General features: G+C 38.1%; 1 protein-coding gene across 1 annotated transcript; it reads left to right on the plus strand.

Annotated features, from left to right (window-relative positions):
• The first annotated feature begins 16838 nt into the window (after positions 1–16838).
• On the plus strand, positions 16839–18115 carry LOC109198406 (Fc receptor-like protein 5). The gene is made up of 5 exons (XM_025905114.1): positions 16839–16910; positions 17117–17161; positions 17397–17666; positions 17751–18011; positions 18096–18115. The coding sequence occupies exons 1-5, from the start codon at positions 16880–16882 to the stop codon at positions 18113–18115; spliced, it is 627 nt and encodes a 208-aa protein (XP_025760899.1). The 5' UTR covers positions 16839–16879.
• Positions 18116–18430: the final 315 nt, after the last annotated feature.

The following is an 18430-nucleotide window of genomic DNA, read 5'->3' on the forward strand; positions in this document are numbered from 1 at the left end:
CCGGTTTCTTTTTTTTTTTCCTTTTTGTCTTTGCTTCTTGATAAAAAAAATGAGAATTATACTTGCCTACATATGCTATTCTACATGCTTTTCAACCATTTAAAATTACAATTACAATTCATAGTTTTATATGTGAATTATATAATGTTAAATTACTATTAAACAAATGACTAAGTATTTTAGACTTTAGTTTACTTCAGCCATATTCCATATAAATCAGGTATCATACAAAAATAAAAAATAGCTTCAAATACAGTCATGACAATAAAAGAATATGACTTTAAGAACTTAACAACATTACTTCAGTTATAGTACACCAACATCTCTGATACATTAGCACTAAGGGAACACTGAATGACCTGCTGGTTTCTGTCCATAAAACTACTCATCTAAGATTACCACAAAGTAAAAGACCTCTCAGCAAAATTATGCAACATTTTAGGCACTATTGCCCCGATCAAATCAGTGCGCTGGGATTTTTTATTCTAAACATGAACTACTGTTACAGCAACAGACATGGACTACTGGTGTCCCACACAACAACTCAATGTCCACTATGTGAAGGAGCCAAACACATGCCTTCTCCTCTCGTTAATCTATAGCACCAAAACATCAGTCAGTCACCTGTGACCTCGCCTCTTCACCTCTGTCCGAGCTACAACATGGCAGAGCTGCCTCTGTCACCTGATAAATAACAGTGAGACATTCCACATACATGCAGTCACACATGTGCTTCAAATACAGTAATGAACCACCAAGTCATCATCCAATTTCACCTGTTATCTTGTATCACCATTACTCTCTGAGCTTTGTGTTGGTTTTCTGTCACCTGACAAATAGGACATAACGACAATAAGAGTAAAATGTGTAGCTGCTTCAGTGTTTCTGTCAATTTGTGCAGATCTTGACTCTCAGTAATGTTTGTAGGGTGAGTGCATTTAAAAAACAATTTGTGCAAACTGCACTACAAGGTGGAATATTTGGAAAAATCATGACTACCTCATGATATTTTGTCTCAAAAATGAACCCTATGAATATGTCAGTACCATTAGGATGAAATTATTGTGTCACCAACATTTTAACGTTAGACATATAATTTTAACAGCCTCTGTGTCATGACCAGACGGTCCTTCCTGGGGCGACCTGCCTGTGTGTGTGCGTGTGTGTCTCTCTCTCCTCCTCCCTACCCTTGCTGTCTCCACCCAGCGGCTGACACACCTGCACCTAATCAACCACCCAGCTGTCACTGATCATCCTTCGTCATGAGCTGGGGTATTTAACTGTGTGTCCAGACGGCAGTCGACGCTGGATTGTACTTGAAGATCGGTAGTTAAAAGTGTTGTAAACTTCAACTTAGCTTTAGCCGGCTAGCCTTCTCACCGGTGTTGTGTCGCTCGTTTTCAGGAGGAGGAAACACGGAGCAGGAGGTTGGAGAAAGGGAGCCCGCGGGGTTAAGCTCTCGGAGGAAAAGAAAAACACACTCGGATGATCACTGTGGAAATTCACCTACGCACCACTGGGAGTTGGAGGAGATCACTATTGGACTTTGCACTTCGCTTTGTTTTAGGATTGTTTTTGGGCACTGTAAATAAACGCACTGTCTGCTTCGCATCAAAAGCTCCGCGACTGAGTCCGTTTTTCCCATTATCCGTGACACTCTGTAAACTAATATCCTGGGTTGCTCAAGGCTCCGTTTTCTCTGACACTTTCAATCAAAATTAGAAATGCTACTCTGGGAGACTGAGATAACTAATAGTGCTGCCTGTTGTGCAGTTAGTTTCCAAAACACGTTATTCATGGTTACATACAATTTTAGACTGATGTAGGCCAAAGCATAGCATAGCCTGTAACGTTATTATGGCGGACCCATTTTATGAGTGAACTTGGCTTTAAGTGACTTACAGGTTTCTTTGAAAAATACTTTCTTATATCCAGGTTCTTCCTTTGTGCTGCCATCCTCCTCTCCTACTTGCGGGTCCTCGCAGCGCAGGCTTGCCCCTGCTAAAACTAAACAGAGCTTAGTCAGGGAGGTAAGTGATTGTTGTTTAGTTATGTTTCTTTGGGGCTAGGTAAGCAGTTGCTCCCTTGAGTTAGTTTCCTTTTGTTTGTTATTTTGGCGTGGGTCCACCCCGAAGCCTGAGTGAGGCCCGTCGAAACCCATTTTTGTTTTGTGTCTGTAAATAAACCATTTCATATTTTAACTTATGGTGTGATGTGCTGCTTGGGGTTGAGCAGGGGGTGGATCATTCCTTTTGTTGCAGTCGGGTCCCCTAGACCAGCCGTAACACCTTCTTGTGATGTGATTGTTTGGATAAAGTACACATTTATACGACATAAACATTTGCTTTGCTCCCATCTAATGGTTATTGTTGGTATTGCTATGTAAGGTGACCAGAAAAATTTAAAACAATTCAATTCAATTTCAGTTCAATTCAATTTTATTTCTATAGCGCCAAATCAAAACAAAAGTTGCCTCAAGGCGCTTCATATTGTACAGTATATCCTATAATGATAGATACAGAGAAAAACCCAACAATCATATGACCCCCTATGAGCAAGCACTTTGGCAACAGTGGGAAGGAAAAACTCCCTTTTAACAGGAAGAAACCTCCGGCAGAACCAGGCTCAGGGAGGGGCGGGGCCATCTGCTGCGACCGGTTGGGGTGAGAGAAGGAAAACAGGATAAAGACATGCTGTGGAAGAGAGACAGAGGTTAATAACAGATATGATTCAATGCAGAGAGGTCTATTAACACATAGTGAGTGAGAAAGGTGACTGGAAAGGAAAAACTCAATGCATCATGGGAATCCCCCGGTAGCCTACGTCTATTGCAGCATAACTAAGGGAGGATTCAGGGTCACCTGGTCCAGCCCTAACTATATGCTTTAGCAAAAAGGAAAGTTTTAAGCCTAATCTTGAAAGTGGAGATAGTGTCTGTCTCCCGAATCCAAACTGGAAGCTGGTTCCACAGAAGAGGGGCCTGAAAACTGAAGGCTCTTCCTCCCATTCTACTTTTAAATACTCTAGGAACAACAAGTAAGCCTGCAGTGCGAGAGCGAAGTGCTCTAATAGGGTGATATGGTACTACAAGGTCATTAAGATAAGATGGGGCCTGATTATTTAAGACCTTGTATGTGAGGAGCAGGATTTTGAATTCAATTCTGGGTTTAACAGGAAGCCAATGAAGGGAAGCCAAAACAGGAGAAATATGCTCTCTCGTTCTAGTCCCTGTCAGTACTCTTGCTGCAGCATTTTGGATTAATTGAAGACTTTTCAGGGAGTTTTTAGGACTTCCTGATAATAAAGAATTACAGTAGTCCAGCCTGGAAGTAATAAATGCATGAACTAGTTTTTCAGCATCACTCTGAGACAGGATATTTCTAATTTTGAAGATGTTGCGCAAATGGAAGAAAGCAGTCTTACATATTTGTCTATTATGTGCATTGAAGGACATGTCCTGGTCAAAAATGACTTCAAGGTTCCTCACAGTGTTACTGGAGGCCAAGGTAATGCCATCCAGACTAAGAATCTGCTTAGATACCATATTTCTAAGATTTTCAGGGCCGAGTAAAATAACCTCAGTTTTATCTGAATTAAGAAGCAGAAAGTTAGAGACCATCCAGGTCTTTATGTCTTTAAGACATTCCTGCAGTTTAACTAATTGGTGTGTGTTACCTGGCTTCATGGATAGATAGAGCTGGGTGTCATCTGCATAGCAGTAAAAATGTATACTATGTCTTCTAATGATACTGCCTAGGGGAAGCATGTATAATGTAAACAGAATTGGTCCTAGCACTGAACCCTGTGGAACACCATAATTGACCTTAGTGTGTGAAGAGGACTCTCCATTTACATGTACAAATTGGAGTCTGTTAGATAGATATGATACAAACCACTGCAGCGCAGTACCTGTAATACCTACAGCCAATGACTGTGTCCCAATTCAGGGTCTGCACGCTTGAAGTACGCACACTACGCGTACTACGTACGGTGCGTACTACAAGTACGGGAAGTGCGGAAGTGAGAGGCTTGTGAAATGGGACGGTCTAGCCTTTGTCGCGCTGTTCAGGTTGCCTAGCAACCATGATACTAACCGCGAGAAATGTTTCATACAGCTTTGTTTGACAGAAATGAAGGAGAAAAATGTTTTGTTGTTCATTCATTTTTGTCATGACATCACTTTGATTAGTTGAGACCACAGGACTGTAAAACATGATAGTTGGACTTCATTTCTATACTGAACAGTCATTTCAAGATTAGTTAGTAAATAATAATTAGCTAATGTTATTCATGAGACTAAAGTCATCTCACTGTGGTAATGTTAATATAATATGGACAATATTATATGTATTGTCATATATATATATGTATATATATATATATATATATATATATATATATATATATATATATATATATATGAGCTTGAACTCTGGGTCAAAGATGCAAGTAGCAGTTAATTATATTTCCTATCACCTTAAATCTTCACTCAAAGACAAGTATCTCTGACAGTGTATATACAGATGTATTATATATATGAGACAAACATTGTTATTTCAATATGTTGGCATTACTAAATTTGGCTCAATGCTTACATATATGTGTAAAAAGAAAATGTACGAGCTGTGATAACTGTTTCTGATAGAATGAAGAGTAGACTGATATATGAAATATTCCTTTATTGGGTGAGAAAATCAGACCGTGTCATAACTGCTTTAAGTCATACAGAATAGATATCAGAGCCTTAAACAGGCCGACTTCTGCTAAATGGGTCAAACTGGGCAGAAAGTATACAAACACATAACATCCTTATAGAATATGATGTAACACTATAGATCAACTTACCTCAGAATATATAAAGCATATAAACAATTACAGCAATATGATGCAACAAACACAGCAGTGCTTCTAATCCAAAATACTCAAAGCTTCATAGAACTGAAGCAAACATTTATTTTTAGCTCCATTCTGCTGCTGATACATACTTTAGGTTTCTGAATATTAAACTTGTTGCTGCCTTTCATAGTGTGTAACTTGAAGGCCCTGAGTACTTTCTCCCACACTGAAAACACTGGAATGATAACATTATTTGAACATTACCTAATAAGACTGATTCAGGACAGACAATTAGTTATTTTAAACTTTCCTAGCAGTCCTTCACAAACAGGGAACAGTCTGTCTATTCTCTCCATCTGTCAGCTGCTGCTGGCTCTTCCTCCTCCTCTTCCTCACACACTGCTGAGTTTGTCCTGGTGGATCATCAGGGGTGCAAAGCCTCACAGATGATGTGCAGCAGTGGGTCCCTCAGTCTGTCCTCACTCTGGACACTTGCAGTTGTCACACATGGAAATCAAATGTGTGATAAGCTGCAGGATTCAAACACAAGTGTAACTTATAAACACATGTTCATACTTTTATTCCACAATCAGAGAGAAAGAAACAGAGAGAGAGTGCAGGACAGACAGACAGGTGACAGTCTCAGGTGTATACACTGCTACAAAACAGCACAAGAGAAGGAGGATTTAGTGTTTGTGTTATTACGAGTGCTGAACAAGAAGAGTTCCCAGATGGTCCAGTGGACACATGTGTGACTCCTGTGATTAAAGCATCTTTCTTTCAGCTTAACGAGTGAACCGTCAGCTCATTCAAACACACGTTAAAGTCCGTTTGGCTCGACACCACCGAACAGAGGCAGCAATATAACTTAGCTAACATTAACAGTGCAGTAAATCCTGCTTGTGCCGTCATATTCAGGACTGCAAACCGAGCAGCATCACTGACTTTCAGCTTGTTGTGTTTGTGGATATATGACTGACTTTAATTATCCATAAAATCATCACATTCTCTGTAAGATCAAGATTAAACTATATATATATTTTAAAGTAAAGGCTTTAAAACCAAGTTAACGCTGAAAGTACAAACATCACTAATGTCACATAACTTTGCCGACATGTGGCCAACAGTAGTGTTTTAATGTTCTTAAACATTCGCACATAAATAAGTGACATAATATTCAGTACTTACTTTTGACAGTTCACTCTTCGGCCGCTCCCTTCTGCCGTATTTTGCGGCAAAATTATCCACACCCACCGCCGCGCTATGGATTGTGGGATATATGGGGCCACGAAGCGTGCAACGGACCACGCTTGATATTTGGGGAAATCGACGGCGCGTTTGGAGTATGCATTTGAAGTACACTTTGAATTGGGACAGGGAGGGCACCAAGATGGCGGCTTGAACAGTCGTGTTTTTTCAGGAGCTCCGAAAGACCGCAAATTTGTTAAGTAACTTTATTCTCCTTCCACTCGAATTACAACTATGGATGCCCAAAAGGTTATTAAGAATGCAAAGCTGCAATTTGTGCCGTCAAACCCCAATGTTAAGACGTCTTCGCATGCTAAAGTCAGTGACCATGGCTATGCTAGCACTGAAGCTGCCAACGTGGGCTTAAACAAGCGAGAACGGGGAGCAGACTCTGCGCCGCCAACTCCATCAAAACAACCGCCGGATGAGAAAAGAACAAAATCTTCAGAGAAGGAAGATGATATCTCCAATAAAACGATTTTTGAAGCCATTCTGGGACTTGAGAAGAAATTTGAAGTACAACTGGATGATATCAAGGAACAAAACAGACAAAGTGCAGCTATGGTTGCCAGCTTGGCTAAGGCTGTGGAGTTTAATGCTGCAGAGATAGTTGACTGCAAACTGAAAGTTGTTAAACTGACAAATGCGAATGAACAGCTACTTAAAGAAAACGAAGACTTGAAAAGAAGAGTGAGAGAACAAGAGCGCTACCGAATGAGGTGGTGCTTAAAGCTGAAAGGGGTGAAGGAAGACAAAGACGAAAACATTAGAGTGAAGGTTTTGCAAACACTTCAGAAGATCGCCCCTGATTTGAACTTAGAAGAGGCCGTTGATATTGTTCATCGCTTAGGGAAACGAGTTGATGGCAGAAACAGAAACATCATTATTTTATTCACACAAAGGCGAATCAAAGAAGAATTGTGGAGGCGCACCAAAGATTCTTCAATCTGCAAACAAGAAGGCATCAGCTTTGCAGAGATGTTGCCGCAGGAGGACATACAAGATCGACAACGCCTATGGCCTCTGGTGGAGGAAGCAAGACGTGCGGGTAAACGAGCCTACTTTCGTGGTCCACATGCCTTCATTGATGGACGCAAAGTTGAGGACACACAGGAGAACTGAAAATGACAAAAACTGAAATAGTGGAAACTTGTTCGCGGTCTGAGGAGCTCAGCATTTAGTACTTTTTTTCCTTTTCTTTTTTTTTTCACGTGGTGAGTGATTTTCTGTCTATAGTTCATGTTGAATGTTAACATTTGTTTTGGTTCTTTAAATGTTAGGGGTTTAAGAGAATCTGTTAAAAGAAAAGCCTTATTTTTGTACTGCAAAGGTCAAAAATCAAACTGTATTTTTCTACAAGAGACTCATTCATCTGATAGTGATGTATCTTTTTGGTCAAACCAATGGGGCAGCAAAATCCTGTTTAGCCATGGCTCAACGAGGTCGGGGGGTGTAGCAATCTTATTCAATAACTTTCCTGGGGATCTTGTAATACAACGGACTGACTTGAATGGTCATTGGTTGATTGCTGTAATGAGAGTTGAAAGTTTGTTTTTCATTTTAGTCAATGTTTATGGATATAATAATGAAAGTCAGAATAAAAAGATGTTAGAAGATATAACTTTAAATATTTTTGAACTTAAAGATCGATACCCTACGGAATATATTTTAATGGGTGGTGATTGGAATATGACTCCTGATGAATGGACTGATAGATGGCCCTCAAGGACAGGTAGACCACAAAAAAATAACCTAATTACAGAATTTTTGATAAACAACAATTTGACAGATATTTGGAGAGTAAGAAATCCAGGAATGAAAAGCTTTTCCTGGTTTAAACCAAATGGAGCTTGTAAATCTAGAATAGACTATTGGCTAGGAAGTGACAACATTTTTAACCACACTGTAAAAGTTGTGATGTCAAATGCACCTCTTTCTGATCATTGCTTTATTGAACTATGCTTAGAATCGGAAATTAGACAATCAAATAAAAGAACTTATTGGAAGTTAAATGCCAAACTTTTACAAAATGAAGATTACTGTAACATAGTCAAAAAAATTATAAAAGATATTACGGCTGACCATTTAATTGTAGGATATATCAGTAAATGGGAATTCATTAAATTCAAAATTAGAGAATTTAGTATTCAATTCAGTAAAAACATAAGTCGAAAACAAAGAGAATATGAATGTAAATTATTCCAAGAAATTACTTATTGCTGTAGTAAAGATGATCTAGATAGCCAAGAAAGGAGTAAACTTATGGAGTTGCAATCTAAATTAGATCAGCTCTACCTAAATAAAGCAGAAGGAGCTTTTGTGCGTTCACGCGCCAAGTGGATTGAGGAGGGGGAAAGAAATTCCTCATATTTTTTTAATTTAGAAAAGAGCAGACAGAAAAGAAATTTTATATCTTCCCTATTAATTGACGGCATTGAATGTGACGACCCTAAAATTTTGGAGAATGAAACTTATACATTCTATTCCAATTTATACTCCTCACAGTTCTCCCAAGCAGATTGTGATGCCTTTTTTGATCAAATAGATAATCTGATCCCTAAAATTGATGAATCATTTAAGGAATTTTGTGAATCTGACTTTAGAATCGAAGAGTTAGATGCATCTGTTAAGAAAATGGCGATTAATAAATCCCCTGGTCCAGATGGGCTTACAGTTAATTTCTTCCAATTTTTTTGGCAAGACTTAAGGGAAATTTTATTCAAAGCTATACTGGCCAGTATTGAAAAGGGAGAATTGATGCCTAGCATGAAACAAGGATTAATTACATTAATTCCTAAACCGACCAAAGATAAACGACAATTGGATAACTTAAGGCCCATAACTTTATTAAATACAGATTATAAAATTTTCTCTAGCTCAATTGCAACAAGGCTTAAACAAGGGGTTTCAAGTATAATTAGTGAGACACAATCAGGGTTTTTGAAGGACAGGAACATTCATAATAATATCAGATTGGTTTTAGACTTACTAGACTACAATGATCTAATTAGTGATGACAGCTTTATTCTTTTCTTGGACTTTTATAAAGCTTTTGATTCAGTAGAACATCCTTTTATTTTAGAAACACTAACTCGATTTGGATTTGGGGATAAATTTAGAAAGATAATAGATATACTGTATAATGATATAAATAGCTCTGTGTCATTAGGCTATGGCACTGGTAAAAGATTTAGTGTTAAAAGAGGAATTAGGCAAGGGTGTGGAAGCTCTCCGCTGTTGTTCATAATGGTCGTGGAGATGCTTGCAATTCTAATTAAAAACAGCAGCGTTGCCGGAATTGAGATAATGGACAATTTTTTAATAATTAGTCAACTTGCAGATGACACTACTCTTTTCTTAAAAAATGAACATCAGATTCCCCTGGTAAAACAAATAATCACTACATTCTCAAAAGCTTCAGGCTTAAAATTAAATTTAAACAAATGTGAACTATTGCCGTTAAAGGAGTGTCATTCACAATTACTGTACGATATAAAGGTGAAGAAGGAGGTAAAATATTTGGGTATCACAATTTCAAAAGATCACAAAGTCTTAGAAAAAGTAAATATTTCAGATAATGTTGACAAATGTAAGACAATCTTAAATAAGTGGTTACAAAGAGACATCACAATTTTTGGAAGAATATTATTAACCAAAATGGATAGTTTATCTAGATTTATATATCCAGCTTACTCTTTATCAATATCAAATAAAGTTATTAAAACAATTAATAGCTTGAATTTTAATTTTATTTGGAGGAATAAGTGCCATTATATATCTAAAGATGATTTGGTTAAACCATACATTGAAGGTGGTGGAAACGCAATTGACTTTGTTATAATGAATGGTGTTTTGAAACTTAAATGGTTAAAATCCTTCCTAAATAATCCACACTCCATTTGGTTTTTTATACCAAGTAAGGTCTTTAACACATTGGGGGGTATCGATTTTCTCCTAAAGTGTGACTTTGAAATTACTAAGCTACCTATTAAACTCTCTGAATTCCATAAACAGGTCCTTCTTTATTGGAAAATGTTATTTAAACATAATTTCACTCCACATAATAGCCCAATTTGGAACAATAGATATATACTAATAAACAGAAAATCTATTTTTATTCAAGATTGGTTTTCAAAAGGTGTTTGGGCAATTGCCCATTTTGTAGATAAGGAAGGACATGTTCTAGAACATCAGGATTTTTGCCAAAAGTTTAATATCCAATGTTCTAAAAGTAAATTTAATCGGGTTATAAAATCCATTCCACTGTCACTTAAAAACATAGTTGTAAATGATATAATATATTCTGACATCTCCCCCAAGTTAAGACAATTATATATAGATGATATTCGATTTTGTGATATTAAATGCAATAATAAGTTTCTAAGATCTTCATTAAGGAGTCTTTATTCTCCAAATTTACTTAGACGTAATTACATATTAAAAGATTTCCAAAGGGAAGAAATTGAAAAAATAAGAATTAATTATATCACCTTCCCTATACCTCCTAAAGGGAAAGAAGTCCAATTTAAAATTTTGAATAAAATTTACCCGACAAATAGACTCCTTGGTGATAGATTCAAAATAGAAACTGGTAATTGTGTATTTTGTGAAACAGAAGAGGAGGATTTGGACCATCTATTCTTTTTGTGCAATTTTATGCAAATATTTTGGTTGGATTTTCATACCTGGCTTTATTCCAGGGGGATTCAAGTTACCCCATTTACCTTAAATATGATAATGTTTGGAGTGTTTTTGAAAGAAAAGAAAGCTAATTATGGTGTTAATGTGTTATTAATTTTGTGCAAACAATTTATACATAAATGTCGTTTTTTTAAGACCAAACCAACACTAGCTTACTGGAAAAACGACTTAAGTCTGTTGGTCAAATCTTTGACTTTAGTTAAAAAGAAAAAGGCTGCTCTTTTTGTTTCCTTTGTAGAAGATTTTGATTTAGTGAGTTAATAATCTGTTAAATTATGTGACCCCATTTTTATATATATTTTTTTTTTCCTATGTTTAAGAGTTAATATGTAAGGAATGTTTATTCTTTGATTGTATAATGTATGGTGCATTTTGTTTGTATGTTATCTTTACTAATAAAAAAAAAAAAAAAAAAAAAAAAAAGAATTGGGACAGCCGTCGTCGCGTGGCGGTGACGTACTCGCACTTGAAATGCGTACTTCAAGCGTGCAGACCCTGAATTGGGACACAGCCCAAGGGTCTGGCTCACAGCTTCTTCTTCTTCTTGGTTGGCAACCAATGTTAAGGCGCATTACCGCCCCCTGGTTCACAGCTCAGTGGACATTTAGATGAGAAAATATATATTTGGCACATTTGAGGAAAATACTAATAAAATAAAATAAATGTTCCCTTTAGAAAGCTTTAATTTTTTTGCTCTTTTTTGCTCTAAAAAAATAATTGTTTTTCTTTTTCAATCACTCATCTTAGCGGTAGGATATACAGTTAAGCCCATAATTATTCATACCCCTGGCAAATTTTGACTTAAAGTTACTTTTATTCAACTAGCAAGTTATTTTTTGACTGGAAATGACACAGGCGTCTCACAAAAGATAATAAGATGATGTACAAGACACATCATTGTGGAAAAAAATATTTCTCAGCTTTTATTTACATTTGAGCAAAAAGTATCATGTCCAGAATTATTCATACCCTTTACAAACTGTCACAGTCTCTGGGAAAATCCAAAGTTCCATACATTCCAAATAGTCAAAGCTGTTCTAAAGCATCCTAATTACCCTGATTAATTGGAAATAGCTGTTTTACTCAACTCAACAGGTGAAAAACAGCAGCTCTCTGCAGGTGGTCTGTGGACATTCATGGCTAAGACAAAGGAACTCAGTGAGGACCTGGAGCTGTGCATTGTGGCTGCTCACAAGTGAGGAATGGGCTACAAGGCCATATCCAAATGTTTTCAAGTTCCAGTGGCTACAGTGCAAAGTATTATTAAAAAATACAAGATGTTCCGCACTGTGGAAAATCTCAGAGGACGTTGTCGGAAGCCAAAAGTGAAACCTGTGCTGGCCAGGAGAATAGTGAGAGAGGTGAAAAAGAATCCAAGGATCACCACCAAGGCCATTCTGGTGAATCTGGGCTCTGCTGGTAGCAATGTCTCAAGGCAGACAGTCCAACGGACACTGTTGGGTTCCACGGATGCAGACCAAGGAAAACGCCACTTCTCCAGGCACTTCTAAGGCATGCAAAAGCTCATTTGGCCTTTGCAAATGCTCATCTGGACAAAGAAGAAGGTTTCTGGTCTTCAGTGTTATGGTCAGATGAAACAAAAATTGAATTATTAGGTCACAATGATGTTGCCTTCATTTGGCATAAAAATGGAGAAGCCTTCAACCCAAAGAACACCATCCCCACTGTCAAACATGGTGGTGGGAACCTTATGCTTTGGGGGTGTTTTTTAGCCAATGGACCATGGAACCTAATCACAGTAAACAGCACCATGAAAAAAGAGCAATACATGAAGATTCTCAACAAGAACATCAGGAAGTCTGCAGAAAAACTTGGCCTTGGGAACCAGTGGACATTTTAGCACGACAATGACCCAAAACATACAGCAAACGTGGTGAAGAAATGGTTAGCAGAAAACAACATTAACGTTTTGCAGTGGCCTAGCCAGAGTCCTGACTTGAATCCAATTGAGAATCTGTGGAGGGAGCTAAAGATCAGGGTGATGGCAAGAAGACCCACACAAATGTACATAAAACTTACCTGCTAAGTTGAACACCCCTTTTCTGTGTAAGTCCATAACTACCACAGGGGGGTGAAACCCACAGTTTATGCAGGACTACATGTACTCTGTGTCAGTCAAAGCATCAAAATGGCAATAGGCATGAAATATGGTATCCCTAGAAGGAAACTTCACTCTTCTTAAGCCCTCCAATGAGTCAAATACCCTTGAAGCGGATACATGGTTCTGTAATATGACAATAGGGTGAAGAAGACTGTGATTACATAGATATTAAAATTTAGGCACCAACATCAAATATTCACACACAAACACAATCTTCAGATGAGTATACTTTATTTTTGCGATCCTCACCTGCAGATTTTCTCTCAGAAAAAGGCAGAGTTCAAGAGACAAAACAATGTGGTTGTCAAAGTTATGAAGCCCATCTGTCCACTCCTGGTATCTGTACAACATGTGGCACTAAGGACACAATCTATGGTAAGTTGAAACATCTGTTAAAGACAAATCACATTAATATAGGAACAATTATAAATAATTATTCCACACTGAGATTTAATCTGATTCATTACAACTTACTCTCAATCACTCCGATCATGCGGACAATCCTCGCTTTATTGGTAATTAGAACAGCCTCGTCAAGTTTAGGGTGCTCTGGGCACACCTGGCACAAAGTTTCAAATGGAAAGAGTTGTTTCTGATGATCAGAAACTGTGAGATGACATTTTCTGGAAGAGATTCAGGAATTTTTTCCTCTTTAAAAATAAAGTGGATACTCCCTTCGACAGCAGCATTGTCTTTAAAAGAAGAACCCTCCTGAGTCATCTGTGATGGGGTGCCTGATAATAGTGGCACAGTTGATTAGAAGATGTCTCTCTGTGTTTTAAAGAGATGCCATTTACCAATGTTTTTATGAGGGCGTGATATTCGTGGCTTTGCACAAGCACAATGCCAGGTATTCCTCAGAGCATTGTAAGTCACAAATATTCTGCCTAGATGGCAGAAACTGTGTATTTCTGGCTCATGTACAGAGAAACATATCTGTGTTGAGGATCCACCAAAATCCACCCTCACTCAAAGTGGAGCACGTACCATTTGGGCAGCTTTCTGTCTCCTTATACATGCCGCAGCTTTGGCCTCTCCAAAGAATTTTAGGTCCACCATTTCCATCACGATATGCTCTTGAAGAAATACCTCTTTTACAGTTTCTCTGCAGTAATCTAGTGAGCGAATGTGCTCACATAAACTGAAGCCTAGTCCGCTCTGCTGAGCCAGCAACTGGTATTGCTGACATTCCTCCAGCTCACATCTGACATTGTGAGATCTCCCCCATGTTTTCCTCTGACTGTGAACTGGCACAGAAAACCCATGACCAGTTCTCTGCTCAGCAAATAACCCTGTAGTTTCAGCTACACAAACACACTGCAGATGACTGGCCAGGCAAACATCTATTGATTGGTTTGAATGCCTCCTCATCATGTGAGCCTTGTAGTTTTTTGTAAGAAGACTAAGACCACAGTGAGGGCATTTCATTTTCATGGACTTTCCATAAGCTGCAGTTTCATTGAAAACAGAGGGTAAAGCATATGAATGTTCTACTAAAGATTCAGAAAATGGTTCAGATACTGGAGACAAAACATCAGGAAGGAGACGGGGCTCCTCGGAGAGTGCTGCCGGAAGAATACGAGACTCCTCGGAGAGTGCTGCCAGAGGGAGACGGGGCTCCTTGTTGAGTGCTGCCGAAAGACGGGGCTCCTCTGAGACTGCTGCCAGAGGGAGACAGGGCTCCTCAGAGAGTTCAGTGGGGGGCAGTCCTGATAATGGTGGCTGACTTGGCATTGAAGAATGCTGACATGACAATAAATGCCTTGCCATATCCCCACACCGTATGATTGTAATCTTACAGACAGGGTAGTGAAAGTGTCCTGTTGTCCTACATGGCAGCCTGCACCGGCATATAATTTTTTCTGTAAGAGATTAAAAAAAAAAGGAATTTAAATGTAGTTATATAGAATGCAATCAATTTGTCTAACAATCAGATTGTACATGTTAACAAAAACATCCAAGCCATCCTCAATAATGAGAGCAAAGTGGTATGGATCACAAGAGCTGTCAAGAAAAATGGTAAATGGCCTGTATTTGTCTAGCGCTTTACTAGTCCCTAAGGCTCCCAAAGCGCTTTACACATCCAGTCATCCACCCATTCACACACTGGTGATGGTAAGCTACATTGTAGCCACAGCCACCCTGGGGCGCACTGACAGAGGCGAGGCTGCCGGACACTGGCGCCACCGGGCCCTCTGACCACCACCAGTAGGCAACGGGTGAAGTGTCTTGTCCAAGGACACAACGACTGAGACTATCAGAGCCGGGGCTCGAACCGGCAACCTTCCGATTACAAGACGACCTGCCAAGAAATGTGTTTAAGTCAACAAAGAGACTAGAGAAGTGCTGAAAAAAGTGCTTATTTATAACTATAAAGTATATTTAATACAAACATACCTCTGAAAGGCAAAGCATTTTTATATGTCTACTTATATGCTCCTCAATTTTTGCCCTGACAGTAGGGCTGAAAGGGGGGCGCAGAGGGCAGTGAAACAGTCTTCTGCAACATGTGTTGCATTCCTGCAATTCTGGCTTGGAGGCTGAATTTCAGATTGATATGTGCATCTAAAACAGAGAGATAAACAGATAAACACCATATACACATTTAAGTTCAGCTTTTAGCAGAAATGTCATGTTACACTTAGCATTTAATAGATTTGGGGAGAAAAAACATAATTTACAAGACACTTTAATTTGTGACATAAGCTTCTATTGCCATATAATCAATTTAACAGAGCCTAACTAAAATCTGGGCAATAAAAAAGCAGTACGGGTTAGAATAGAGAATACAAGTATTTATAAATATATAAATCTCTTTGTGACGAACTTTACAATGTTGATGCAGATGGAATGAGAGACATGAGTCATGTAGAGTAATTTGTGATTTTGTGAAGGCATTTGAACACTGTTATGACCTACATGTTAAAAATATGTGCTTATACTGTAATGTGTGTGCGATATATTTAGAAGCTGGGCCACTGAAATAAGTCAGATGCAGTGGATAATGTGTTTTTCATGTTAGTTTTAAGCTTATATACATGGTATTTGTCTTTCTTTTAGCAATGTGAATATTCTGCTTTAGGCTTGATAATAAAGTGCTTCTTCCTATGACCTTCCCCATGATGCTGATCAAAAGCTAGAGTGATGCTATCGATGGACACACAGAGAGAGAGAAAAGCAGACTGAGGCTCAGAGGTCATTTTAAGTCATAAATAACACAGGTAGGGATTCAAAAGCCAATTCATAAGTCAAATAATATTTTTTTTTAAATATCTTTATTCTGTCTTTATTTACTGGTTCTTTTGACATTACTCCAAAATGTCACTAGGTGGCCCATAGCGCTAAGTAGAAATGGAAAGCCCTTTAGGCTAGTGCTGCGGAACAAGTTCTGCAGTCAAGCTGTAAACAAGCTCATGTTCTATCCATCTTTATTTTAATATACTGGCAACAGTCCAGTCATATTTACCTCATTAAACTGATTAAAATGTCATTACATCGTTATAGTGGCTCAGCTAGAGGTTTATCCCATATAACAGCAGCTCTGGTTGTTTGAAAAGCATTTAGAGTTGTTTCAAGTAAGCCACACACAAGTCGTTTTTTTTTGTCTGATGCAAAACACCACTGAGTTCAGTGTTTGTCTCTGCCTCAGACTGCCAGAACACAGGTGTGTTATTGATGCTGGTGTCCCGCCACTTTAATATCTGTACAACTACACAGTGCAAAATATTCATTTAGTCAGTGCTTTCGTATTGGTGAGGAATTTGAATGACTTACCTACCTACCATGAAAATTTAGTTAAAAGCTGTTAGGCTTACTGTGACTTGCTAAGCCATCACTGGCATAATGCAAGTATTACAAAGGTGAATGTTAAACGGCTACAAATAGATTTGAAACCATCAGTCTGTCTTCTCTTTCAGCTACCACAGCAAAAGCTACAGGAAGTGTCTATTGGTTTGTCTGCAGCAAGACATCATGGCGGTCAGAGCTCTGTGCATCAGACTGTGTAAGTACTGTCTCAGTTTATACATTAAAACTAAATTATAAAGAGTTTGTTAAGGTTAACAATGTTGTTAAAATGCTGTGATGATTTAAAGCTTTCATGTAGCAGAAACATGTAGTGATACCTAGGAAATAGGACTTTAACTCTAAGAGTTGGCAAATTAGAAGATGTAGGGACATCTTTTAGTAACAATTTTTTTGTCTTTTCAGTGATGACTGTCCTGATCCTGTTGTGTGCATATGCGCAGAAAGTTGGTGAGTAATATCTGTTTACTTCATTTTCATTTTGTGATTGGAGGAAAAGATCATTTATTTAAACACAAAAAAGAACATTTTGGACAATTACCACCTCTATTGGGTTTAGTCACAAAAGTTATGATTCACATTTTATTGGCTATCTTATTTTTAATTTGGGTTTTTATTGTAAAACTAAAACCCAGCAGTCTGTTCATTTAGCAATAAATGGAATCTTTGTTTTTCTTCTTCTCAGATGCAGTTTCTCTTCGTATTGTTCCAAACAAATCCCAGTTTTTTGAATATGAGTCAGTTAGCTTTTACTGTGAGGAGATCTCTCGTGGACACGTGTTACATAAGATAAAAGAGGAAGTAGAGCAATGCAACAAAACCAGTAAGAAAACAATAGTAACGACAACAGGATCAAAGTGCACCATTCATCCTATTTATACAAGTGACAGTGGAGAATACTGGTGTGGGACAGCAGGAGGGAAGAGAAGCAACAATGTCAACATCACTGTCACTGGTATGATTGAATGAAGGCAGTAATATTTTGTCACAAACAAACACAAGTTCAACATTTTATAAATTTAAGTCACTTGTCATTCAGATGGTTCTGTGATCCTGGAGAGTCCTGCTGGTCCTGTGATGGAGGGAGAAGCTGTGACGCTGCGCTGCAGAAACAAGATGCTTTCCTCCAGCATCGCAGCTGATTTCTATAAATATGGACATCACATAGGGAGCAGCTCAGTAGGAAACTTCACCATCCACAGAGTTTCCAAGGGAGATGAAGGACTTTACAAGTGCAAGATCTCAGGAGGTGGAGAATCACCAGAGAGCTGGCTGTCTGTCTCTGTGCCATGTCTCACAGGTGAGAAACAGCAATTTCAAAATGCAAAATATTTATACATACATGTGATACAAATATTTGCAGATGCTCTTTTTTCTGAAATAGACTTTAAGCAAAGCTGTTGAATCTGTTTGTTCCTTTGTGGGGTTAATTAATCAGTTATTTAAAAAGGTTATTTGAAATTTTTGGAGGACTTGACTGCAAGATTTATAACATTTGTAACATTGTGCATGTCTGAAGAAATTAATTAACATTTCACTGTGAAGCTTCCATACCCTGGATAATTGCCACTACTTTACTAAGCACTGTGATTGTAGTGATGGGACTCTATCACTTCCGCAAAGACTGCTACAGAGGTAAAAAACAAAACAAAACATATATATATATAATATATATTCAGGTTCTAATGTTTCTTCGGGTTCTTTAAATACTGTTGTTGC

The sequence above is a fragment of the Oreochromis niloticus genome, linkage group LG3 (genome assembly GCF_001858045.2).
Source record: "Oreochromis niloticus isolate F11D_XX linkage group LG3, O_niloticus_UMD_NMBU, whole genome shotgun sequence".
In the NCBI taxonomy this organism is placed as follows: Eukaryota; Metazoa; Chordata; class Actinopteri; order Cichliformes; family Cichlidae; genus Oreochromis; species Oreochromis niloticus.

Excerpts from the sequence above, each read along its gene's own strand:
- LOC109198406 (XM_025905114.1), top strand. The coding sequence starts at position 16,880 with ATGGCGGTCAGAGCTCTGTGCATCAGACTGT. Across the intron at positions 17,162-17,396 it reads TGCATATGCGCAGAAAGTTG|ATGCAGTTTCTCTTCGTATT; the intron begins GTGAGTAATATC and ends TCTTCTTCTCAG. Across the intron at positions 17,667-17,750 it reads TGTCAACATCACTGTCACTG|ATGGTTCTGTGATCCTGGAG; the intron begins GTATGATTGAAT and ends CTTGTCATTCAG.